The following is a 27,012-nucleotide window of genomic DNA, read 5'->3' on the forward strand; positions in this document are numbered from 1 at the left end:
AACTGGGAAATACCCCCCAGCATCATGAAATGCAGCAGTAAGAATCCTTAAAGAATTTCTATATGGAACATGAAATGTGACTCCCAAACAGAACAAATAATGCCCTTTTACAAACAAATCTTGTCAAATTAGAACATTTCAGGAAACCACTCATAAAAGCAAAACATATTTTATAATCTACCTAGAAAGATGACTAAGAATAATAATATTTGCGAGCATATGTATAAGAAAAGTTGTGTAAATATTGCGGTCAACTGACTATATTCTGATGGGATGTGGTAATGTGATGATTGAGCACCTAGATCCTATGGCAATTGGGTCTATTTAAATCCCTAGAGACAAAGAGAGATGAAAGTGGTGGAATGTGACTCATACTGTGAAAGTAGAGGGTGCAATTTTGTTTCATAAATTTGGAATGATAGTATCACAGTTAAGGTTGCTTGGGAGATCTTATTTCTGGCTTTCCATACGAACAAAATACTTGAAAATACATGTAAACACAGCTTACAATTTCTTTTTTCTTACTGATGATTATTTTCTTAAAATACTGATGATTATTTTCAACATTCACTCAAGTTCAATGACCTTTTTCAGACTGGCAAAGTTACTGTTTTAAAATTCAAAGTTTCAGAAGAGTTTACCTGTGATGCTTTGATGCTCCAGCTATAGCTGTGGGCCTAGCAAAGCTTACCAAATGAGCAAGTGTCTATATTTAGCAAGCCTTGATTTATAGTGGAAATTGTAAAATGTATGTCAAGAGATTTTAAGGTCCTCTGGCTCGGCCAACTCTGTTTGTAACGTGCTATTCCAGCAGACAATGTGTAATAACTTTGTCAGCTTTGATTACCTGCTTTGAAAGTGTCCTTTCCCATCCCTGTACCCTCACACCATAGATATCTTGGGCCACAGAGAAGCATAGTTTTAGTACAACAATCTATTCAAGAACATTTTAAAGTCTGTTAGCCTTTTGATAAAGTTTACAAATTCCATCAGCTTGTCTTTCCATAGATCAGGCTATTAAAATCTGTCTTGTTTATATATTATTCTTCTATTTTTGTTAACCAGTGAGATCCTGAATTTATGACTTTTAAACATCAAAATAACTAGGGACATCTTTTTCAATAGAGATCCTAGACTGGGGTGGGCAAACTTTTTGGCCTGAGGACCACATCTTGGTATGAGAAATACTACGGCAGGCCTGAATGCTCACAAAATTAGGGGTTAGGGTACAGGAGAGGGTGAGGGCTCCAGCTGCGGGTGTGGGCTCTGTGTTGGGGCCAGAAATGATGAGTTCAGGGTGCACGAGGGGGCTCTGGGCTGGGGCAGTGTGTTGGGATACGGAAAGGGGTGAGAGCTCTGACTGGAAGCGTGGGTCCTGGGCTGGGGCCAGGGATGAGGGACTTGGGGTGCAGAAAGGTGCTCTGGGCTGGGATCGAAGGGTTTGGAGGGCAGGGGGTTAGAGCTGTGAGGGCTGTGGCCAATGGTGCAGGCTCTGGGCTCAGGCTGGGGATGAGCGATTTAGAGTGCAGGAGGGTGCTCCAGGCTGGGATGGAGAGGTTCGGAGGAAAGGAGGGGGATCAGGACTTGGACAGGGGGTTGGGATGCAGGGAGGGAGGATCATGGCCGCAGGGTCTGGGCAGCACTTATCTCCAGCAGCTCCCAGAAGCAGCGGCATGTCCCCCTCTGGCTGCCGCGTGGAGGCGCGGCCAGGCAGCTCTGTGTGCTGCTCAATCCGCAGATGCCGCTCCCACAGCTCCCAACCAATGGGAGCTGCAGAGCCGGCTCTTGGGGCAGGTGCAATGTGTAGAGCCCCCTGGCTGCCCCTTCTTCCGGGAGCCATGTGGAGACACTGCACGAGTGGAGCAGGGCAAGGCTAGCCCAGCACCCGACCCTGCTCCCTGAGGGGAGCTCAAGGGCCAGATTAAATGGTCTGATGGGCCGGATGTGGCCCATTGGCCATAGTGTGCCCACCCCTGTCCTAGACCAATCCCAGGAAGACAAATTAAGTTACATAAAAATTACAAAGTTCACGTTTCTCATTTTTCTTTAAAGATAAAAGACTTATTCCATATGGTGAAATTATTAGTGGTTGAAAATTATGAAGAATCAGCATTCTAACTGCAATCTATATATCGTATTGATCTGTTTTATTTGCACCATTCCAACTAGTGCTCCTGGAATGTAAGCTATTTTGGGCAAGGGATACTATTTTTCTAATACAGCCCTTCTACCAGTCAGCACTGTGTCCTCCTATGGAACTATGTAAATAAAAGAAGAATAGACTACTTCTCATCAATCCACTTAAACCTGTTGGCTGTCTTCTGCCATTGCTGTCATTTTGATTATTTTAATAACCTAGTCATTTCATATAATTCAGCCTATCTTTCATTTCTTCTACACATCTCAAATATGCAGCATTAATCCTCCAGATTCAGCCTAATAAAAAGATGTGTGAAACTCCAGATAAAGCTTAAATCATAGCATTTTAAACCTTTAGCATAGGCTTGTATAGACTCCTGTTGACCTGTCAGACTTGATTCTAATTAAAAAGTTAAAGTTAGAGTTGAAACTTTTATAGGTTTAGGGCATTTGGCCTCTCAAATTAATTGCTTATGTTACTAACCATATTGGTATTTTGCAGTTTTCAGTGGAGATTGACAATTCTCTGACCCAATGCTAATTACAGAAGTATAATTTTTAATAATGTCCATCCCTTCTTTAAAAAACTGAACATCACAAAAGGCATAAAAATAGTTTTCATAAATAATAGATTCCAAGACTAACCATCCAAAAATTACCAGATAACATGTGTACCTTACAAACTAGGCTGGTATTACAATATATTGTTTTGCAAAAGTACCTGTAACAGCAAGATATTTCTTCCTAATCATGAAATAATTTCATTTAAAAAATTGCAAATTGTTAGCTTATTTAGCAAATGGAGATATGAAATACTTGCCTAACTCTGGCCACATCACAATCCTTTTGTGTTAATTCAGTCTGTTTAACAACCACTTGTGATGACAGGTCACTGCATTTGGTGGTCAAGTCTTCCATTTGCTTTCTTGCCTCTGTTAAATCAGTTTCCAAATTCTGTAAAGAATTAATTTTTTCAATATATTAAAAAGCACGGCAGCCAGTAAGGGTTAAAAACTACAAAGAACATATAATTATTCCCTACATATATACACTCTCTCTCTCTCTCTCTGACAAAATGTTAAGATGGAGTAATGGATAGGAGAACTTATGACAGGGTAAAAACATTACTGCAAGATTCTTATTATTCCAAAACCATACACGCACTAAATTTAAATGAAATCCAAACATGGTAAAGTATGGAAATGTGTGTCTAAAGCACCCAAACCACCACAGCTGCGTTTTGGAGTGACATTATGCAAAAACCATAACATTATAATTTAAGTATTTTAGTGTTTGCAGGAAACTGATTTTTAAGGCATTTAATTTTTTTTTTAATACTTTTTTCCTCATTGTGTTCTACAGAGGTGAGAAAAACTCATGGAGAATTGGCTTCTGTCAAAATACCTACCTTTTCCCATTATGTCAATCAGGGCCAGCGCAACCCATTAGGCGACCTAGGCGGTCACCTAGGGCACTAACATTTGGGGGGCAGCGACCGCGGCCGCCAGATCTTCAGCCACCCCTGTCGTCGTCAGTATTTCGGGGGCATGATCTTCCACCACCTCTGTCGGGGGCAGCATTTCGGAGCGGGGCGGGACCTTCCACCACCTAGGGCAGCAAAAAAGCTGGTGGCGCTCCTGATCTCAATGGAGATATGAAGCTACGGAATGTTCTTAACAAAGATGTCCAGTGCCCTTCATTGTTCCCAACGGGACTGAAGCCAAGCTACCTGCAGGAAAAGTGGTAGCCCTACATTCTCAAGAGGTAAATCAGAGACCATGCACAGTCAGATTCTCATTTATTCCATGTTTGGACTTGGGACAGAGATGGAGGTGAGAAGGGGAACAAAGGTGGCTTTAAGTCACTTTTGCATTCCTCATATTCTGGGACTGTACAGAAACCTGCCCCATCCCCAGGATAAGTTAGACAGTCCTCAGGGGTACATTAACTTTTGCTTGGCTTCCAATGGCCCACAATGGGCCCTGGGAAACAGAAAACACCCATATTGCAGGGCCATGCTCCTGATCCACCTGGAGGCTGAAACAGAGTCTATATAGCATCTTTACACCAGTTCTATTCTAGCCAGGAATGTCCCCCCGCACAGGAGAATTCTCATCAGGATGCTGTTTCTGCCCACTTCAACACCTCTTTATGCTACCAGAGCACTGTAAAAGGCCTTAGCACAAGTGAGAATTACGTCTATGCTGTACACAAACAAGATTTATAAAGGCATATGTGATAAACTGGAAAGGTATTATGATAAATGTGGTTGATAAACGGGGTGGATAAAAATTGATTATTTAAAAAAAATTAAATCAGATTTTTTATTTATATCGGTTTTTCTGTTTAAATTAAACACAGATTTTTTTTTTAAGAATAAACCTATTTAAAATCAAATTTGAAATTGACAACTTATCTTAAGGTCTAAACTTATAATAATATTTTAAAATCATTTAAATTAAATACAAAATATTACATAGTACATAAGTGCTACCAAATTTTAAGAAAGTCAAACCACTGAACTAGTGGAAGTCATTGGCTAATCGCTTAGAACCTGATTTCGTTGAATGCCAACCCAGCTTTTAACAGAAGTAGCCTCTTCTGCAGGTGCAGAGAATATTTTGTTCACTTCAGTTTATTGAACTACTTCAGTTCAATGATTAGTTCATTCAAATTTAAGAAAACAGTTGGGGGGGGTGAGGGAGGGCCAGGAAAATTTGTTTTCCTTCTCCAATGCAGGTTTAAAAGCTAGGTGCAAGAGGACGAGATCTGCTAGAAAGAGATCTAAAATCTAGAAAGACCAGAAATAATCAATTCAAATCACTAACTACAAATAATACTTTTAAATGCAAAACAAGCTTTGATATACTTTTTAGTCCTTATAATTCCAGCACATTTAAGACAATTTTATTTAATTAAAAAAATTACATGCACTTTTTGCACATTTTTTTATTGAATTTGAATTTCCATCCAAATACAGCTTGATACAAATAGCCAATAAAAATTAATCATCTAGTAAATAAGAAATGCATCATTCACCATTTTCTAAAACAATGTAAAAATTTAAGAATCCAAATAAATGCAAATTAATCTATATAAATAGCTTAAATAAATGTTTATAGTTAGTATGTCCTCTGGTTAGCAAAAAGGAAGCACCATTTAGCGTAAAGGCTATATTTAGTTGTAAATCAACATATTTTAATGGTTACCAACCAAATAGAAAATAACTGAAGTACAAACACAAAACAAGATTAAAATCAATCATTTAAAATCAAAGTTTTCATCTTGCTGATTTAAATCATGATTAAAATCAGTGATTAAAATTGCTTTGATCAATCCACCTTGTATTTATCACTCACTTTTGACCACATTACTTGCCCTCTGCCCACTAATCTATTTCACTGGGACATACTGAAACATTCCAGATGTCTACACAGCTTCAAATGGCTGACACAATAATAATAATAATAATAGTAATATTTTTTTTAAAAAAAAACCTATCCCAGTAACGTTTCTTGCTTCTCCTAGTAAATGTGACATTTTACCTTCAAAATTGACCACACCACACCTTTAAGCAGGTGGGAGGAGTTATCCAGCTTGCCGAGGGAGAGGGTACAGTACTTTTCAGATTGAGGGGAAAGAGGCTCAGAAGCAGCTGCAAAAGGGGGAGTGGGTCAGCATGACGACACCGACTCATCCTCTGGAACTGTAAGGGCTGAGGAGTTGAAAAGGGGCAAGCCTGTGAGGGAGAAGCCCCTTTTCACCAATGCAGGCAAGCAGCACCCACCCTCCTTCCCCCTGAGGTGGCAAAATACCAGGTTTGGTCAGGACCTGCTGTCGGCATTATGCTAGCTGCTCCTTTTTAGGTGGGCTGGGAAGGAATTTTTCCCCTCATCACCAGACTGGTGTAGGTGAAGTGAGTTTTTTTTATTTGCCTTCCCCACAGCAAGTTCAAGGAGGGCTCTGTTATGTTGAGGAGGGAAGGGAATTAGACTATATGTTGCAACACATTATGTAAGTGTGGGGTGGATGTCTGGTGCAGGCATTCAATAGGGAAAGTATACAGAGATCAGATAAACTGTTTGATAAAGGACTTAAAAATGAGGTGATGATTACAGGAGCAGAAAGGGGGAGTTCGGTGTTCCACTGCTGGTACAACAGAGACCCAACCTCCTTTCTTATAGCCCACCTTAATCCTTGTTTGGAGTGGATGGGGGATGGTAAGGTCCCAGCAATGGGTTGGCTGGGGGACCTGGATGAAAAAAGAAGGGGGCTGGTGGAAGCACCTCTGGGTGGTTATTGAATGAACATGGGGTTATCTGCACTGTACACTTTTGTCTACCAGGTAGTCCCAGATATCTAATAATAAAATTGCAGCCTGATTAAAACCATATCAAGTGTCTCCTGTCCTTCTTTCGGTACAGCCAGACAACATTGACAGCTTTTGTATACATACAAATATCATTGCTTGAAGCCTGATATCTCAAGCTCTCCAGGGCTAGAAACTGGTGCTTTATCCCATTGAAAGGGGAGAGACCCACCTACCTAAATAGGGGAAATAGTAGTAACTTCTATCCTTCAAAGGGCTAGGATATTTCGAACTAAAATATTTAATATCTACAAAAGAGATTTTAAAAGTAAAGTTTAAGAATGTTTTACATTTATTAGTTTTAATCCTACTCTCCATCTGGGTGCCAAACAATTGGATTCAAAAGGACTACAGAGAGCGAGCTGGACTTTTTCTGGATCCCTTGTTAACAAAATTATTAACAATGATCTTTTTTTACCAGTGCTAATGCAAAAGCCAAAGAGATCACAGCTTGACTCCCAGATACCAGATTCAGTAGCATAGCCGACGTTTAGAAAAAACAACATTTCACTCCTAAACACAGCCAATTTTATATGGAAATCATTCAGACACAACGAATATGGACCCCTACGTTGCCATTTTTACAGTCACTTAAGATCAACACACTGACGACAAAAAATCCTGTTACTTTTTTTCCCCATTTTAAAAACACTGTTATTAAAAGCATTTAAGAGACACGTTACACTGGGAGAACTGATCATTTTCAGACCAACACCATACAAGTTGATAATCTCATATTTGTCCTCTGGGGTAAGGGTACTATTTCCCATCCTGTTTATTAGTACCCTGATAAAAACAATTCTGGCATCCAATACTTATTCTTGAAAATGTCTGGTAACAGACATGGGAGAAAGAACAGAACAGAACAGAACAGAAATTAATTCAAACTGGAACCCATTAAAATGTCAAGCAAATATTTATAGCTAATTTAAGCATAAGTAATACAATCATTAGTAAGGTAACTGTTTTAGTAAAACAAAGTTTCTTAAATCCATGTATACATAATAAAAGTTTAAATATATCTGGTTTTTCTGAACTAAAGCACGCTATCACTACTTGGTGCACATACAACATCTTTCCTCTAAAAAACTCTTTAGAAATATGAACTAATAATCCTCACAATAGTCTTATTACTATACACACCTTATAGATGAGGAAAATTGAAGCAGAGCGGTAAAGTGTCTTGACCAACATTACAGAGGCAGTCAGTGCTTGAGCTGGGGTTGATTGCCCCTACTCCTGTGCTCACACCATTATAACAAACCTTCTTCTCTTTATGGTATACTTTAGCTGCCATAAAATCAACCCAGGAATGTTAAATTTACTCTTTTCATTGGTGTAATGCAAAATTATGGGGAGTTAAATTACACCTCTACCTCAATATAACGCGACCCGATATAACACGAATTCGGATATAAAGCAGTAAAGGAGCGCTCCGGGGGGCGGGGCTGTGCACTCTGGCGGATCAAAACAAGTTCGATATAACGTGGTTTCACCTACAATGCAGTACGATTTTTTGGCTCCCGAGGGCAGTATTATATCAAGGTAGAGGTGTATTTGCAACAATTTATCAGAGATGCTGCAACAACATAGCTGACAACCTGAAAATTAATTAAATCATTCTAATACATACACTTATCAGCAAACTTTCCCCTTTGAGGATCTCCAAGCCCTTGACAGAGTCCTGGTAATGGATACAAACCTTCCAGACAACCATGGGCCTTGGATTTCAGTAATTAATCTTCTGTTTTATGAGGGCTGAAATGCTCTGAAAGCTTTTCAGTACCATGCCTAAAACAGCCATGGGTGTCAGTAAAGAGCACAGGGTTCAGTGGATTGCCTCTGCAGCATTCCATGTCCCTCTCACCCTCGGAACAAAGGACCCTACAATGTTGTACACTGCATTACCATTAAATTGCCATGAAAAAGATTAAACAGCATTTCTGTGCAAGCCAAAGTTGTGCTGTTTATGACATACAATATACCAGCAGATGCATTTTATTAAAAAAAAAAAACATGTATTCAATGCACCTTAGACTAAATAATACAAAAACACATAAACTTTATATAAATACACATGCAAAGACTAACAAATGATTTGATACTAGCGTTTGTGACTCATTACCTAGAAATATTTTAAAAAGACATGCCAGTTTTCGTGAGAAAGACTGGTAAGGAATTAAAAACTGGAAGTAATACACAATTCAGCACAGTGTGACATTCTGTAGGAAGCATCCAAATGAAATGAAAAAGCATCAACACATTTATCAAAAAGTGACTGTAACTTTTTAAATATGATATGCAGTGAAAAAACCTTTCATGAAGAGTGGAGCCCTCTGGAGGCTAAGATGAAATTTATTCAAAACTATAGCTGAAAAGTTCTTAAAACCATCTTACAAAATAACAAATATCAAGTCCACTACAATCAAATGATATTAAATTAAATTGTAATTGAGAAAAAAATCTTGAATGAGAAGATTTTAAAAGCTGTTTTTTAAAGAATTACCTTTTATCTCAGACTCCAATATCTTATCTTTTAATGATTACATTTTAGGATGATTATTTGAAGTCAGTTTCCTGCTTGGTAACATCAATTTTTAAAAAGCTGTGGGTCTTAAGTGAAGGAATGTAAATGAATGTCAGTCCCCACTGGTAGATTTGAATATATAACTTGTTATTTAAAGAAAATAACATGTAGTGCAAGTGCCTGGGAGAAGTTAGTTTTGAAATAATATCCAGTAGTTCATTCCATCTCATACCTTTATTTTGGCATCAATACCAGATTTTTCTATTCTCCATTGTGCCGCCTGCTTCCTCAGTTTCTCCAGGTCATTTAGCAGGTCAGCGCAGCGTGTATTTAATCCCTCATTTTCCTCTTCCAGATTTTTTATAACCAGTCTGTTTTGCTCTTCTTTCTTCTGTGCACGCTCCTTAGTGTCCTGTAGAACAGTACCACAAGGGCCGATAAACAAAAAAAAGTGAGAACTAATCAGCAAATATAAACTGTGCAGTTTTACCCTCACAGCAGCTTCTTCTATATTTGATGGCCAAGGTCACCTGTGTACTTTTATTGGCCTCCTTCATGCAGGTGGAAGGGTCATATTTTTTAGCTGGATGACAGCGTTGATGAGTACACATTTGCAAAGAGGCCATTAATTGATCAAGCTGCCTTTGATGCTGTCCCCAGCTATTTTTGAGACCCACACAGACATATCCTCTCAGACCTAGGCTTTATCAATTAATAATGCCAGTCCCATCAGAATCTAATTACAAGAAGCCACATCTTCACACTCCTACTTTCTTTGCTCCATTTCCATCATTAACTATTTATCTGAAAGTTATAAAGCTTGGATTCTTAGCTTTAGAGCATCTTTCTCAGAGTTGGTGTGTGAGAGAACTGTAAGGTGTAGCAAGGCCTAAGGCAATTTTTCTTCCAAGCTTGTCACTTTCTGTGCCACAAAGACTGACATTGCTTAAAGAAGTACTTCAAGGCTATAGTCCTATACAACTACATACAAGTCAATATACCTTAAGTTCTTGACTTTTATCTTTAAATTTCTGCTGCAAATTACTGAATTCATTCTTCAAGAGAGCATTTTCCTCATCTACAGCAATTTTTCTCTGTACCAGGTTGTTAATCTCCTGTTGTTGTCCTGATGCCCTCTGTTTTAACAAAAATGAAAATTCATTAAAAAGACACAGTCTGTAATAGAATATGCATTTGCTTTCATTGCTAAAGGCTTAAATTTTTTCATCCATCTTTCAAGCATATGTGGTTTTACCTCATTCTTGTTACTGTATCACTATTTAAAATCATACTACAAATTGTAGCACTGTGTAGCATATTAAAGTAAGGGAAAGGGAGGGCAGGGAATTGGGAACTGAATATGTTGTTGCTACTGGACACAAGAGCCCATGAAATACAGAATCAAACAGAAATGATTTGGTCTAGTCTCAGAAGATGAAATGGTTTGCAGATCTGATATTGTTGGTTAGGAATTAAGAATAAATGGACCAGTTTTGCACTTGCATTTTTAGCATATCTGAAATCTAGCCAAGAAATGAAATTGTCTCCTCTCCACAATTCATGAAAATAATGAGAAACAATTAGTAATTGAGAGAACTAAAAAATACTATGATACATATCAGTCATATTGTGAAAGTAGTAAGTCTAATGGAATTTGCAGCTCAAAGCAATTAAGACATTATTGTACAAAGACAATACTTAGTATACTGTATACAATAAAACCTTACAACTGTTAGAAGAAACCCATGGTTCCCTGCTAATTTTTGCATTTTTTAGTCTCTTAAAATATTATTTTACAGCCTCCCAGATCATAACTAAAGGCTAATACTTCTCATTTTCATTCAGAAACCTAATTTACTATAGTAACCATTTCTAAAAAGTTCACATTGTATATATAAAAAATTATAAAACCTAATGTTAAAAGAAATATTTTCACTGGTTTTGTCTGTTTTTAATTAAGGTGAAATTTTGTTTGGATTTAAACCTTTTCCTGCAGACCCGACAATACTGTGGTAGTGCTTAAGAGCCAGACAATGAAACAGACTTGAAACTAACGTAAAACTGGGCTTGTTTATTTTCATTGTTGAAACTGTAATAAATGTATAAGGTAAACAATGAGTACCAACAGGTGAAAAAAAATTAAGATTTTTTTAATTATCCAAGGCTGTACTGGCAGCATGGGTAAAGAATATTTTTAAAATATGATTTTTAACCTGACAGTGTACCTGTAAACATTTAACACTGAATCACAGCTCATGTCACAGACATGAAAGAAACAGAGAACATTTATGCTGAGCGTTCAAACCTAAACATGAACATAAAAGCAGTAATAGTACCATATTTAGGGGCTTGAAATTTACACAAAACCTACTAGCCTGAAAACTAAACCTAATAAAGTGAAAAATACCTGTCACCACTCAACCGAAAGCCAAATCCCCAGCAACTACAGGGCCAAATTGTGACATCCTGGGGAGCAGTACAGGAGCAGAAGTGGGTTCTTTAAAGCCATTACATTCCCCTGACCACCACCTCATACAGGTGGGCAGGAGAAGCAGAGATTGCCCAACATGCTGGTAAGTGAAGATGTGCCAGCATGCCAAAGAACATATGCTCCACCTGCTCTATATCCAGCACAGATTACTCCTCCATGGAGCAGCAGTGGAACCAGGACGGCGATTGTGACTCAGAGAGGCTCATGGAGTCACAACCTCCCGTTCAGACTTCTCCTAAAGCAATGCAACAACGTTCTGCTCCTTACTCTGAACTAGGGATAATGCCATAATTAACCACTAATGAAATAAATTATTTGCATACTGTTTATTTCATACTGTATTTAATTGTAATACATTTGCAATTTAAACAATAACACATCACATATTATGTAATTTACTACTAGTTAGGGTGACCAGATGTCCCAATTTTATAGGGACAGTCCCGATATTTGGGGCTTTTTTTTAATATAGGCTCCTATTACCCCCCACCCTGTCCCAATTTTTTACACTTGCTATCTGGTCACCCTACTACTAAGTGCTGAATCAAACAACGAATGTATTCATCTCCCACATTTGATTAATTCTATTTGTATTAATCTAATAATTCCATCAGCATTAATTTAGTGATTTCTTTCCTGATTATTAGTATTTGACCAGTCAAAGAGCTGCATGGATACCAGAGAAAAATACCAATTTAAAATTATTTGATCAACCAGTAAAATTAATCAAATAATACACTGGTTGAATACTATTCAACCACTCTTTTTACTTCATCCCTTTGTGTTTGTTATATCTTCCTTCTAGTCTTTACTCCGCTTCTACTTCTACTTCTTCCCCCCCCATAACAGAACACGGTGCATCTTTTTCTGAGCTGTCTTCAGTGTCTGCTTCCCCTTTTCTTTCTATCATTCTTTGCTTTATGTAGACCACTCTCTCTCTTTCCCTTTCCCTGCATCGTGTTCTCAGCCTCCTCCCAAATATTTCTGGTCATTCCTTTCTTCTCCCAATTTGAAGTCTCCCTCACCCAACTCTGTGTGTATCCGTACGCTTCCTGGCTGCTAGGGTGTGAGGGTTCTATGCTACTTTACGCCTCCCCAACCTCTTGGCTCTACACTACTGCACTGAGCTTTCTGGCTCCTGTAACTGGGGTGCTTCTATCACTCCTAATTTTCCCAGCCTGTACTCTTGCATACCCTACTCCAGTAAACAGCATCAGTGCCCACCTGCCTCTGCTATTGCTCACAACTTTCCCAAAATTCACCAAAATGAAACTTGCCCGGTTCACTGCTGCCCAAAGGGTTCTGAAAACAGCAGAGCTCCATCCAGTCCTCCACTGACATGAATTCCTTCACCAGTGGTATAATGTTAGGGCTGATCACTTGCAGCTTCAACCTGCACCAGAATGGGGGTATCTCAAAAACAAGTGATATCCTTATTTCCTTTTTTTCCAAGAATCAGGCCTACTGTGTTTTCTTACATGTCCGATTGCCCCCATTCCAGGATATCTTTGGGGATTCTTATGTAGTTCCACTGACAGGAGAAGCATTTGAATATTAAAAGCATAACATACTGTTTAATTGCATTCATGCATTCCAGGAATCATTTTGTGGCTGGCTTGTCTAATGGTTAAACAATATCAAGAGAGATTGACCATCACCAATGCTAACTCAGTTTGCATATCACAGGTTGAAAATACTTTAATTTTTCTTAAAGGATAAATGTTCCTTAACAAATGGGCTTTTAAAATTTGTTTTTCCTGGTGAAAATTCTTACTTTATCATGCAGAATACATTCTATTATAAAATCCAAGGCAATGATTCTAGAATTTGGAGGAAGTTTAATGTTATATTGAATAATGTATTTGACATCAATAGTCTCTTCAAATAAGTGAAAGAAAAATGTGAAGGGGGGAAATGAAGAGTCTGGACAAAGGGAAAGATGAAAACTTAAAATGGGAAAAAAAGGGGGAAAGAGTGTGGAAAACCCAAACTCTTATATCTTTAAATGTGCAAGCCAAAAGAGATTTCGTTTCTGCATCATTCCTGTCAACAGAGATTCAGAGATGTAAAGATACCGACAATTAGTTTGTTATAAAACAGATTTTAAACTGATAATTTAAAGTTGAACCAAATGGAATGAATTTTACCTCTATATCTAACAGGAACGATCCAAATTAATTTTTTTAACAGCTTGACAGCCCTAATCTGTTAAACAATATTAGAATATCATTTATTTAAATATTTTGGATGTCTTCTACATTTTCAAATATATTCATTTCAATTACAACACAGAATAAAGTGTACAGTGCTCACTTTATTTTTTATTACAAATATTTGCATTGTAAAAAACAAAATAAATAGTATTTTTCAATTCACCTAATACAAGTACTGTAGTGCAACCTCTTTATCATGAAAGTTGAACTTACAAATGTAGAGTTGTGTACAAAAAAACCCTGCACTCAAAAATAAAACAATGTAAAAACATAGAACAGTGTTGAATCATGAAGAGACATATCAATCTTTAGCACATCTGGCATGTAAATACTATGCGACGCCAGCTACAACAGTGCCATGCAAACTCCTGTTCTGACTTTCTGGTGACATTGTAATGAAGAAGTGGACAGCATTATCTCCTGCAAATGTAAACAAACTTGTTTCTCTTAAACGATTGGCTGAACAAGAAGTAGGATTGAGCAGACTTGTAGGCTCTAAAGTTTTACATTGTTTTGGTTTTGCAGTTATGTAACAAAAAATCTACATTTGTAAATTGCACTTTCATGATAAAGAGTTTGCACTATACCACTTGTATGAGGTGAATTGAAAAATACTGTTTCTTTTCTTTATCATTTTTACAGTGCAAATATTTGTAATAAAAAATAATAAAGTGAGCACTGTACACTTTGTATTCTGTGTTGTAATTGAAATCGATATATTTGAAAATGTAGAAAAACATCCAAAAATATTTAATAAATTTCAATTGGTATTCTATTGTTTAACAGTGTGATTAATCATGATTAATTTTTTTAAACGTAGTTAATTTTTTGAGTTAATCGTGTGAGTTAACTGCGATTAATCGACAGCCCTAATCCAAATCCAATAGTGGTAGCGCTTTGAGAATAATGGACTCTACTCATTGTCAAAGGTTTTCTAACTGCATTCCAGGTAGGCTGTGTCAATTTCAGCATATTCATCTAATTAAAGACTGGGCATGAATTTCAGACTCAGACACTATCTACAGTGTATAAGCCTTCTTTTGGCTAGTCCATTATCCAATACAGTTAATTTGTAGATCTGTTTTGGTGAGCAATATTAGGGGAATATTTTAAATATTTATGTTAACAAAGTACTATTGAATTTTAGGAACAGAACACACTTGGCATTTCAGTCTTACTTTCCATGTATGTGTTCACAAACAGATGGGGGATGGACTGAAGGATTAGTTCATAGGCTTTCCCATTTAAATAAAAGGTTTCTCATATCAGGGAGAAAGGCAACAGCATTTGACGGAAAAAAAGCATTAAGAATCCTTTCCTGGAAATGTTTATATTTTGTTCCTGAAAAGTACATTGACAGTACAATACAGTGTTCATTTGAAATAAGAGAGAAAAAGGTGAAGAGACCTTGATGTGGGCTTCAGGGCTCTTCTCCCTTTTGTATTTTGAGAGGCTACTAGGCAACAGATGCAATTTTATGTATTCCAAAGAAAAAACATTCATTCTTCAGAAATATTGTTAGGAGTCAGAGGGACAAATAATCTCTGGCAGGGATGATATAGCAGTATCTATAGAGAGGGTGACTCCACTAGAATCCTGAAGATCACCAGTCTTTCCTTCATTCCTTAGAGAACAAAATAAGAGGCTCCTGCAAGTCCTCTCTCTGGCAAATCGCTGTCTATAAATTCTACACACCGTGAGCACCCTTGAAAATTTCCAAGATTTTGAATGATTCTATTGATTCTGTGTTCCATGTTTTAAAAGTCAGCAATCTCTGAGAAACCAGGAGAATTGTTCAAACCGGAGGAACTCTAACTGCATCCAGTGTTCAAATGTTCCATTTAGTTACTGACTGTTTTTGTTATTCTAACACAGCAGTTCTCAAACTGTGGGTTGGGACCCCAAAGTGGGTCGTGAACCTGTTTTAATGGGGTCCCCAGGGCTGGCTTAGACTTGCTGGGGCCCGGGTCTGAAGACTGAGCTCCACCACGCAGGGCTGAAGCTGAAGCCCAGGGGCTTCAGTCCTGGGCAGCGGGGCTCAGGTTACAGGCTCCCTGTCTGAGGCTGAAGCCCCTGGGCTTTGCCCCGTACCCATCCAGAGTGGTGAGACTTGGGCTTTGGCTTTGCCCCAGGGCAATGGGTCTCAGGTAGGCTCAGGATTCAATCCCCGCTCCTGGGGTTGTGTAGTAATTTTTGTTGTCAGAAGGGGGTTGCATTGCAATGAAATTTGAGAATCCCTACTCTAACAGGTCAGTAGCAGAAAGCAAGATGAATCTTCAGAGAGCAGATCTGATGCTGTTCGTCTGGTTCCTGATTGGAGAGTGATAACTTAGCCAGGAGAAGGTTCTGTGACAGTGGGAGGATGGATGGAGATCTGGAGGCATAGCAACTAAAAAACAGACAGCTGTTCCTGCTAGCTTATCTAGGTGAATGACCTGGACCCAAACAAACTGGCAACTCCTTTCTTGGTTTAAGAATAAGACCTCACATATATAGAGTAAATAAAAACATGTACAGCACGTAAATAAAATTACACCAGACAAGACTCCATGACAACAATTCCTCTCCAACAATAGAAACTGACTCTGAAATCAACCAGTCAGCTGAGATGCAACCATATAATACCAATCACTAAGCATATGTCTACACTGGCAGAGTTACAGCCCCAGCAGTTACAACGCTGCTCAGAGAGTGCTGAAGGGAAACCGCTGTTGTGTGTTCACACTGTCAGCTTCCTGCACAATAACGTGTTCACACTTGCGGTACTTGCAGCGGTATTCGGAGAGGTATACTTTGGGCAGCTATCCCACAGAGCATCTCTTCTTCTTCTGCCACTAAGAGTTGTGGGAGGGCAGAGGGGGTCGCGAGACATCCTGGGTCCTGTCCCAATGCCCCATGATGCATTGCTTTGCATCCCAGCAATCCCAGTGCTTCCGTCCGCATTTGGCGCCATCTTTCAACAGTTTGTGTACCGCGTGCTCTGCCTCTTTGGGCTGCAGGAATGGATCCCTACCTGTTGACCAATATGCTACTTGTCTGACTAACGTGTCACAAGTGGCAGTGGAATTATTCTTTAAACTACAAAGGCAAGAGGAGCGAGACATTGATCTCGCTATGCCTAGTAACTATGACACAACATTGCTTCTGGCATTCATGGAGGTGCTGACCAGAGTGTCGTTTTGGCCATTTAAAGGCCCGCTAGCGATGGCTATATGGGAAGCTGGACCTGGCCAATGACAATATTCCTAGGCTTATAGCCATGTGCTGGATGCTCCATAATATTTCTGAAGGGAAGGGTGAAAGCTTTACTCAGGGCTAGATTGCTGAGGCTCAGCACCTGGAGGTTGAATTTGAACAGCCAGAGACCAGGGTTATTAGAGGGGTGCAGTGCGTGGCTATAAGCATCAAGGATGTCTTGAGGCAGCAATTTGAAGCTGAAAGCCACCAATATTTGTTGCAATGCTCAGGAGTGCAGTGCATGTAATGCTAGGAGGTGACTGTGATTAGTGCAGATGATGCAATAGGAACGTTTCAGACAACTGCCTGTTGCTCTGCAGGGCTCTGTTTGCCTTCAATTAATAGAATAAAGACTGCTTTCAAACCAACACAATTCTTTTACTAAAAAACAACAACCGGAGGAGAGAGACAAACAAAAAAACATATCAGCACTGAGGGGGGATGTGGGAAGGTCCCAGGAGGAGGTGGGGTCCTAGGATGCTTAAAGATTTGTGCATGTCCAGGGATCATATCTAACCTTCTCTTCTGGAGTACAGTGCAGTGGATACTGTATTTCAGCAGGACTAAACAGCAGTGGGACGGGTGCTGAGTGCAGTGGGTAGAGGGAGTCTGGGTGCAGGGCTGGATTGAAACAGAGGAGAAGTGGAATGCCGCGGGTACAGACTGGAACCAGGAGGTTGATAAGAATGTGTTGGCCATATCTGGGGGGAGCACAGGAAAGAGTTTTGCAACAGCTGCTGCAGAGGAGGGCAGGTGTAAGGCTGCTCAGTTTCCAGTGCTAGTATCGCCTGGAGCATGTCTACTTGGCATTCCATAACTTTTAAAAGCCGCTCCATGGCTTCATTCTGGCTTGCCATGTTCTCCTTTCAATCCCTCTTCTCTCTGTCCCATCACTCCTTCAATTCCTGTTTTTCAGCCATGGAGCGCATCATAACCTCACGCAGAAAGTCTTCCTTAGTTCTTCGTGGCTGCTTTCGAATTCTGCGCAGCTGTTCAGCCAGCGATGAAGAGGGAGGCTGGGCTCCCAAGGTCATCCCTGTGAAGCCAAAATGCAACATTTTACAGAAGTATTGTTTGCAATACACAGACCACTGATTCAGTGATTTAAACACAGCCACTATTCACATACCTGTCACTAACTGATTGACCCCAGGCAAGCACACATGAGCCACAAGACCCCCAAAATGTTGAGTAGCCACAGCGGCAGGGGAAATCAGTGTTCCCTGACACTACTGTACACTGGGCACGTGGCTCTCAGGGAAAGCCAGCACTGTAGGGAGGGGCCTGATAATCATTCCTGTCCCCACATTTTCCACAGGCTGTGTTCCTTATGGAAGATATCTCACTGCTGAAGGTGAGCAGGAAATCAAGGGAGGGTCTTATCCAAGACTGTGGCTTCCACCCTGGCCTTTATGCAGCTCGCCTGTTTGCAGCAACGGTCGTCCATCTGTCCTCCTTGTCCCCCACCATGATGGCAGAGTGGTGCAGGAAAATTACTCTTAATAGGGTAAGAAACAAAGTAACTCTGCCAAAGAACCTGTGGCAGTGGATTGCCCGGTATCTCCATGAGAGTTTCCTGGAGATCTTTGAGGCAGATTCTTATGAAGTGAAAGAGTCAATTAACACTCTGTCCCGCCACTCAGACTAGGCATGTGGAGATACATGCATTATATAGACACAAGCCTGCTTTCTGCAAACCTCCTGCCCCCACCCCAACAACTCGCTTCAGCAATTACCATAATCAAATCCACTTACCAGGGCCCTCCTCTCTGGTTGCGCTTCACCAAACTCCAACAGCTGAGACTGGCTAGCCTCCTACAGGGTAGAAAAGAGCTCCTGAGTGACTGCATCTCTGATCTCCGAGTAGGCCTCTGCCTCTGGGTCCTGTCCCCCCCATATCCTTGTCCAAGATTTCCTCCTCCTTGCTCAGTCCACTCTCGACTGGCATGCAAGCCACCGAAGTATCCACAGTGGCCTTCACAGTGGAGGTGAGGTTGCCACTGAGTATCGCATGCAGCTCATTGTAGAGTTGGCAGCTCATGGGTGCAGCACTGGAGCAGCGGTTTGCCTCCGCGCCTTGTGGGTAGGCGTTCCGCAGCTCCTTCACTTTGACCCTGCACTGCAGTGTGTCCTGGTCATGGCCTCTTTCTGTCATGCATTGTGAGATCTGTCCATAAGTATCATAATTCCTACTGCTGGAGTGCGCTGGGACTGGACAGCCTCCTCTCCCCAAATGCTGATGCAGTCCAGCAGCTTGTCACTGCTCCAAGTGGGCAATCGCCTGGTTCATGGAGCAGGCACAGTCACCCGGAAAGATGCACTGAGACCACTGCACGCATCACTGAGCAAACAGGAAGGGTACTTTCAAAATTCCCAAGGAATTTACGGGGTGGGAATGACGGTTGGTCATCTGAGGGCAGGGCAATAGAGTTCAAATCGATGACCAGAGAGGTGAGCACAGGCATTGTGGGACACCTCTCAAAGGCCAATTGCAATGCTGTAATCGACCAGGGTGTCTAGACTGGCACCGTAGTGCTGTACCTTTAGCTCAGAAAGCTGTACGCCTCTCATCAGGGTGGATTTTTTACAGCATGGCAACTGTGCAGTTTCTGCGCACTGAATGGCTTCGCAATGTGTACACCTCGGGAATTACAGCACAGAAAGCTGCTTTACTGCGCAGAAACTTGCCAGTGTAGGCAAGACCTATGTCTCATTCTTTAGCAATAGGCATATCTATTTAATGGAGGGCTCTCTATAGCACCTATCCCAGCAGCACTTAAGTGTTTCCCTGGTAAAATTATATCTAAATGCCCAAGTCCCTAGTAGACTTCAAGGAGTGCTCTACCTTGACATTGCTTTGTATATTCTTTTCCTTTTTGCATTCTCACATCTGCTCATTCCACACACCACAAGGAAAAAGGTAGAGGGAACATTACTCAGGAACCAGAGAATGGTGGAAATAGGAACCCAATCTGGAAAAGGTTCAATAAAGAACTGCTAACACACACAAAATTAAAAAATGAACAACTGTCTTTGCCTGTGTGGCTGGTTTTGCATTTTATTTCTTCCCCCTGTGAAAAACCTTGTATAAGAAAAGGGTGTAGGAAAAAGCTAATTTTGTAGAACAGAAAATGCTGGCAATGTTCCTTAAAGATTGACCTGCTCTGCTACAGATCCATAAGGAAAGTAGTAAAGAGATACACACAGCTGAACACCACAACAGTTGAAGAGACATAGCTTAATCTTCTGTTTCAGGTCTCTTCATAGCATTCCATAGGTGAGAACAATTACCCAGATTTCAACCACTCCTACAATGTAAATTGAGATTGTGGAGATGCCAGAAATGACTATTTCCACACAAGAATCACTTTGCAACAGACACTTCATATTAACTCAACTCTCACTTGTTCAAATACAACAGAACAGAAAAATTGTCCATTAAGATTTGGACAGTTTGCCCCTCAAGAATTGGAAAGAAAAAAGCAACAAGACCTAGGAAAATTCCTGAAGGTTTACATGCCGTCTAAATTCCAAAGGCAGCTAACTGGGTGGTCTAGAAATGGATTTTCTCCAACCAAAACCAAAAGGAATCTGTTACCACTGTTTAGTTTAGCTGAGGAGAATGAAAGGGGTAGCTTTATATACAGTATGACTTGAGAATCCTCCAGACAAGTATGCAAATAAAGAAGGAATATTCTTACCTGGTTGAGCAATTTGTCCAATGTCTGAGAGCACATTTGTCCCACAATTCATTCTAGTTTTCTTTTCACATGGCAAATTTTTAGCTAAATGCAATACAGTATTGATTTCTTCCTTGATAATGCCAAATTATTTACTGGGAAGTACTACTGCTGTTTAGATTCTGATAAATCAACTAGTAAAGGCAGGAAAATGTCATGTTAGCTTGCAGTTTAACAAAATGAGGAAGGAAACATATTTAGAAAATTACTTTTTACCTTAAATTTCATTTTTCTATTAGCTGGGAGAGAAGACAGCTCAACAAGCCCTATGGTGCTGTAGGTTATCATAATTCTCTGTAAATATTTAATGTTAACAAAGAAACAAACTACAGGTGTTTAAATTAATTTGCATTTTCATCCACTATGAATTTAATGCAATGTACCAGTACTTGGGAGGAAGGAGGTGGTAGGAGATGACTTAATTCTTTGATGTTAGGAGTCAGTCTTCGAACATGACAGTACATAAATTAGCACATTAGCATCAGGAGCGGTGGACTGTTTGATCTTAATAAAACTTACCAAAACAGATCCTACTGTAGTTACCATCACTGAACGCTTACCCTTAAATGAAATAATTTTTAGCCATCACAAAAAACATGCAAAACTGATGCTGTACTGTCTCTGAGTCTGCAGAACATCAGAAATTAGAGCTCTGAGAGAAGAAGAGTGGACTTTTTCTCCAACTTATATTTAAAGTTTTTTCCAGTACAAAATAAAAATAAATGGAAGCGAACAAAAAAAAATACACCAATAATACTTTAGTTATATTCGTCTGTTCTCCTACAGTTATTTTTCTAATTGTATTACTGATTTTATGCAAATTTCTTATATAAAACTCAAATGTACATATACATATTTAACAAATAACATTTCCAGTCTCTCTCTCTCTCACACACACACATATATCCCTCCCTCTCTCCATACAAAGAAAAAAAATGAATCAAACGAAAAAACAAAACAAAATATATCTGCTCTCTTCCACATGACTTTTCATTAGATTCTTTAATTATTTCTGGATGTAGGGTGCATAGAAGTGATGTAAATAATTCATAAAATGTTATGTTATGGAAGTCATTTGCTATGCTGTCCAATCTGTACATTGCCCTCTCATATGAAGCTGATCTAGAAATTAAGTGTATCCGTTCTGTTACTGAAGGTTACATATAAAATTTTCCAATTGTCTCAGTATACTTAGTTGTATCATTGAAATATTAAATACATACAAGTATCCTGTGTTGGTAGTAGTGCAAACGTTTTCTTTTGATAGTAATTTTTTCTCCCATAATTATGAACGTTTTGCATTGAACACTATCGTCACATCACCACTACATCATCACATGTCCACTACAAATTTGAATTTCTCAAATGTACTACATGTAACTGCAATGGAGTCCAACAGAGGTTATGCAATATTTCTAACTCCACATAGTACCTAAATTAAAAGGCCATCAATTTCACCTGTCTCAGAGAATCATCTATGGAGATCTGTCCTGACAACCCCAGATTTATTAAGTCTGCATATATACAGAATCTCACACATATCTCTTAGAACTAGACTCTTCCCAAAGGGAGACTGGAAAAATCCATGTAAAACTCAAAAAATTAAAAAAATGAAGACTGAATGATCTACAACTGATTAAAATGTTTCATTAAAGTAACAAATATTACTAGTACTCTATATTTTCCCTTTAAATTCCTCTCTTCTGCAATACAGCCCTTAGGCAGTAGAGATTTATGTAGCATTGGTAATTCTAAAGAACAATAAACACAGGGGGGAAACAAGAAAGGGGAGTTTTTTTGTTTTGTTTTTGTTCATACCACTATAGAGTTTGCTTTTCCCCAGTGCATTTTGCTAGGAGTCCCAGAGAGTAAGTAGCTTGAGGGGTGTCACAAAGAAAAAGAATAAGAACGAAACTTCAACAAGCAGCAGCAATAAGGCCAATGCCAACATGAATGGAATTTTTTTTTGTCTATTTGTATTAATAATTGAGAGGTAAAAATTACCTCCTAGCAACCTTAGATATAAACACAAGGTAACCTAAAGATGCAAGTAAAGAAGAAAATCTTCAAATAAAATGAGCCAATTTAAATAAGAAACGTCCTTGAAGAAATAAGAACTCGAAGGGTGCCCAGGAGAATTCAACATCTTCTGCCTCAGAACCATTATTATTTATTATTAACTACTTGTATTGCAGCAGTGCTTAGATGCCTCAAGCAAGATCTGGTCCCTTTCATGTTAGACACTGTACAAACATAGAGTAAAACACAGTCCCTGCCCCAAAGAGCTTTTAATCTAAATAGTCAAGACAGTCAAACAGTGTGAAGTGAAACTGAGGAACAGAGATTGGCAATGACTTCCCTAAGGTAACAAAGCAGGTCAGTAACAAAGACAGGAACAGAAGCCAAGTTCCCTGGCTCCCAGCCCAGTGCTCTTTCCACTAGACCATGCTACCTTGCATACAAAACTAGGTTTTACAACAAGCAGACACTAAAACAGGATTCCCTTTTAAAAAACAAATCCAAATAATATTATTCTCTAAATGTACAGAGTGAGGATCTTGTCACTCTCTGTGATGGAAACATCCCTGATGCAGGCAGAGGAAACCATTTTGCTTTGGATCATATGCATCATAGAAGATTAGGGTTGGAAAAGACCTTAGGAGGTCATCTAGTCCAAACTCCTATTCAAAACAGGACCAATCCCAACTAAATCATCCCAGCCAGGGCTTTGTCAAGCCGGACCTTAAAAACCTCTAAGGATGGAGATTCCACCACCTCCGTAGGTATCCCATTCCAGTGCTTCACCACCCTCCTAGTGAAATAGGTTTTCCTAATATCCAATCTAGACCTCCCCTACTACAACTTGAGACCATTGTTTCTTGTTCTGTCATCTGCTACCACTGAGAACAGCCTGGTTCCATCCTCTTCGGAACCCCCCTTCATGTAGTTGAAGTTGCTATTAAATCCCACCCCCTCACTCTTCTCCTCTGCAGAATAAACAAGCCCAGTTCTCTCAGCCTCTCCTCGTAAGTCATATGCCCCAGCCCCCTAATCATTTTCCTTGACCTCCGCTGGATTCTCTCCAATTTGTCCACATCTCTTCTGTAGTGAGGGGACCAAAACTGGACGCAATACTCCAGATGTGGCCTCATCGGTGCCGAATAGAGGGGGGAAATCACTTTGCTCCATCTGCTGGCAATGCTCCTACTAATGTAGCCCAATATGCAGTTAGACTTCTTGACAACAAGGGCGCACTGTTGACTCATATCCAGCATCTCGTCCGTTGTAATCTCCAGGTCCTTTTCTGCAGAACTGCCACTTAGCCAGTCGGTCCCCAGCCTGTAGCAGTGAATGGGATTCGTTCGTCCTCAGTACAGGACTCTGCACTTGTCCTTGTTGTACCTTATCAGATTTCTTTTGGCTCAATCCTCCAATTTGCCTAGGTCACTGTAGACCCTATCCCTACCCTCCAGTGTATCTACCTCTCTCCCCAGCTTAGTGTCATCCGCAAACTTGCTGAAGGTGCAATCCATCCCATCATCCAGATCATTAAGGAAGATGTTGAACAAAATTGGCCCCAAGACTGACCCTGGGGCACTCCACTTCATACGAGCTGTCAATTAGATATTAAGCCGTTGATCACTACCCACTGAGCCTGACGATCTAGCCAGCTTTCTATCCACCATACAGTCTATTCATCCAATCGATACTTTTTTAACTTGCTGGCAAGATACTGTGGGAGACTGTTTCAAAAGCTTTGCTAAAGTCAAGATATATCATGTCCATTGCTTTCCCCATATCCACAGAGCCATTTATCTCATCATAGAAGACCATCAGGTGGTCAGGCATGACTTTCCCTTCATGAATCCATGTTGACTGTTCCTGATCACCTTCCTCCTCTCAAGTGCTTCAAAATGGTTTCCTTGAGGATCTGCTCTATGATTTTTCCAGAGACTGAGGTGAGGCTGTAGTTCCCCAGATTCTCCTTCTTCCCTTTTTTAAAGATGGGCACTATATTTGCCTTTTTTCATTCATCCCAGACTTCCCCTGATTGCCACGAGTTTTCAAAGATAATGGCCAGGTGCTCTGTAATCACATTAGCCAACTCCCTCAGCACCCTCGAATGCATTGCATCCAGACCCACGGACTTGTGCATGTCCAGCTTTTCTAAATAGTCCGTAATCTGTTCTTTCACCGCTGAGAGCTGCCACTTCCTCCCTATACTGTACTGCCCAGTGCAGCAGTCTGGGAGCTGACCTTGTCTGTGAAGTCTGAGGCAAAAAAAGCATTGAGTATTTCAGATTTTTCCACATCATCTGTCACTCCCCCATTCAAAAGGGTCCCACACTTTCCCAGCTTTCTTCTTGTTAACATGCCTGCAGAAACCCTTCTTGTTACCCTTCACATCCCTTGCTACCTGCAACTCCAATTGTGCTTCAGCCTTCCTGCTTACACCCTGCATGCTTGAGCAATATCTTTATACTCCTCCCTAGTCATCTGTCCAAGTTTCTACTTCTTGTAAGCGTCCTTTTTGTGTTTAAGCTCACTGAAGATTTCTTTGTTAAGCCAAGCTGCTATATTTGCTATTCTTTCTGCACAGCAGGACGGTTTGTTCCTGCACCCTCAAAAAGACTTCTTTAAAATACAGCCAGCTCTCCTGGACTCCTTTCCCTCACATATTAGCCTTCCAGGGGATCCTGCCCATTCCTGAAGGAGTCAAAGATTGCTTTTCTGAAGTCCAGGGTTCATATTCTGCTGCTCTCCTTCCTTCCTTTTCTCAGGATCCCGAACTTGACCATCTCATGGTCACTGCTGCCCAGACTGCCACCCACTTCTATTTCCTCTACCAATTCATCCCTGTTTGTGAGCAGCAGGTCAAGAGGACTACAGCCCCTAGTTGGTTCCTTCTGCACTTGCACCAGGAAGTTGTCCCCAACACTCTCCAAAAACTTCCTGGATTGTCTGTGCACTGCTGCATTGCTTTCCCAGCAGATGTCAGGGTGATTGAAGTTCCCCATGAGAACCAGGGCCTGTGGTCTGGAAACTTCTATTAGTTGTCCGAAGAAAGCCTCGTCTACCTCATCCTTCTAGTCTGGTAGTCTATAGCAGATGCTCACTACATCATCACCCTTGTTGCTCTCACCGCTGAATTTAACTCAAAGACTCTCAACAGGCTTTTGTCCAGTTTCATGCCGGAGCTCTGAGCAATCACACTGCTCTCTTACATACAGTACATATGAGCCTTGACATGAGCCTTCTACTTTCAGGCCAGGCTGTTAAGCCCTTTTTAGTGTCTTTTCAACTGATGGCAAATGAAACAGAGTTTAGTGAACTTTCTAGAGGTTTTAGTCCATTCTACGTATAAACCAGAGACCTCTTAACATTATGCATATATACAAAGCAGCACCTCAGAGGGAGGAATGTGCATACACATTGGCAGAACAACAAACTTATTAACTTGAAACTCCTACACCGATTTGGAAAGAAATGTCTGAGGCATTTGCAACCCTTTTTTCATCCTTGTAAAATTTGGGTAAAATGCTTCTACCTCCAGGGCCTGATGCTCATTCTATGAGCTGAAGTTATCGTCATCAGGAAAATTACTTTACGTGTAAGAAACTTGAGATCACAATTCAGTGGCTCAAAAGGAGTTTTCATCAGCTTTGTCTAAACCACGTTAATTAATATACTACTACAAATAGGGGGATTTAATGGGGGGTTTCAAAAGTGTCAAGCCCCACAAACTTCAAGATGAAGGGATTGGAGAGACAGTGATCACCTTTCATGTAATCCACGAGGAAGTCAAACAGTCATACCCCTACCCAACATCTAGGTGGCATGGCAGTGTGTGTCCCTGTGACAGGGTGCTGGGCAAAGGGTTGCAGATTCAGCCCTCTGTCATGCCTGCTCCTCGTTAGGGGAATAAATTAGAGCGGACTGGAGATAACCTGGCCCTAACTGGGGAGAGGGAGAGAGCTGCTACCTAATCAGCCTGGGGCTGCATAAAAACCTGAGGGGAAGGAAGCCACGGGAGAGAAGAAGGAAAGGGAAAAGGCAGGGGATAGAAACAGGAGGTAGTTCTCCCTCCCTCCTACCTGTAGATAGTGAAGGGTTAACATACTTGGTGAAACAGTGATGGGAACAAGCCTGAGAATAAAGTGTACCAGTGGTTACTAAACTCAAGGTCTCAGAGTGACTTTGTGAACCTAGCAGAGGCAGAAGCCAAGGGGGCCCTGCCACACCCTGCTATGGTCCATCTTTATAAACATACATAAGCCTCCTTTCCCAGTTGACAG

The 27,012-nt window shown here is 40.3% G+C and overlaps 1 protein-coding gene across 6 annotated transcripts in view; it reads right to left on the reverse strand.

Moving 5' to 3' along the window:
• Positions 1 to 27,012, reverse strand: part of CNTLN (centlein) — a 256,631-nt gene that overhangs the window by 173,706 nt on the left and 55,913 nt on the right. For 4 of the 6 annotated variants that reach the window (XM_050944137.1, XM_050944139.1, XM_050944135.1 and 1 more), the window contains exons 4-6: positions 10,037 to 10,171; positions 9,268 to 9,447; positions 2,956 to 3,093 (exon numbers count right to left, since the gene is read on the reverse strand). In XM_050944137.1, coding sequence (XP_050800094.1) covers positions 2,956 to 3,093; positions 9,268 to 9,447; positions 10,037 to 10,171 — 453 coding nt within the window. Of the gene's footprint in view, positions 1 to 2,955; positions 3,094 to 3,547; positions 3,628 to 9,267; positions 9,448 to 10,036; positions 10,172 to 27,012 lie in introns of those variants that run through there. The other 2 variants (XM_050944136.1, XM_050944140.1) reach the window with 2 other exon arrangements.

The sequence above is a fragment of the Gopherus flavomarginatus genome, chromosome 3 (genome assembly GCF_025201925.1).
Source record: "Gopherus flavomarginatus isolate rGopFla2 chromosome 3, rGopFla2.mat.asm, whole genome shotgun sequence".
Taxonomy (NCBI): domain Eukaryota; kingdom Metazoa; phylum Chordata; order Testudines; family Testudinidae; genus Gopherus; species Gopherus flavomarginatus.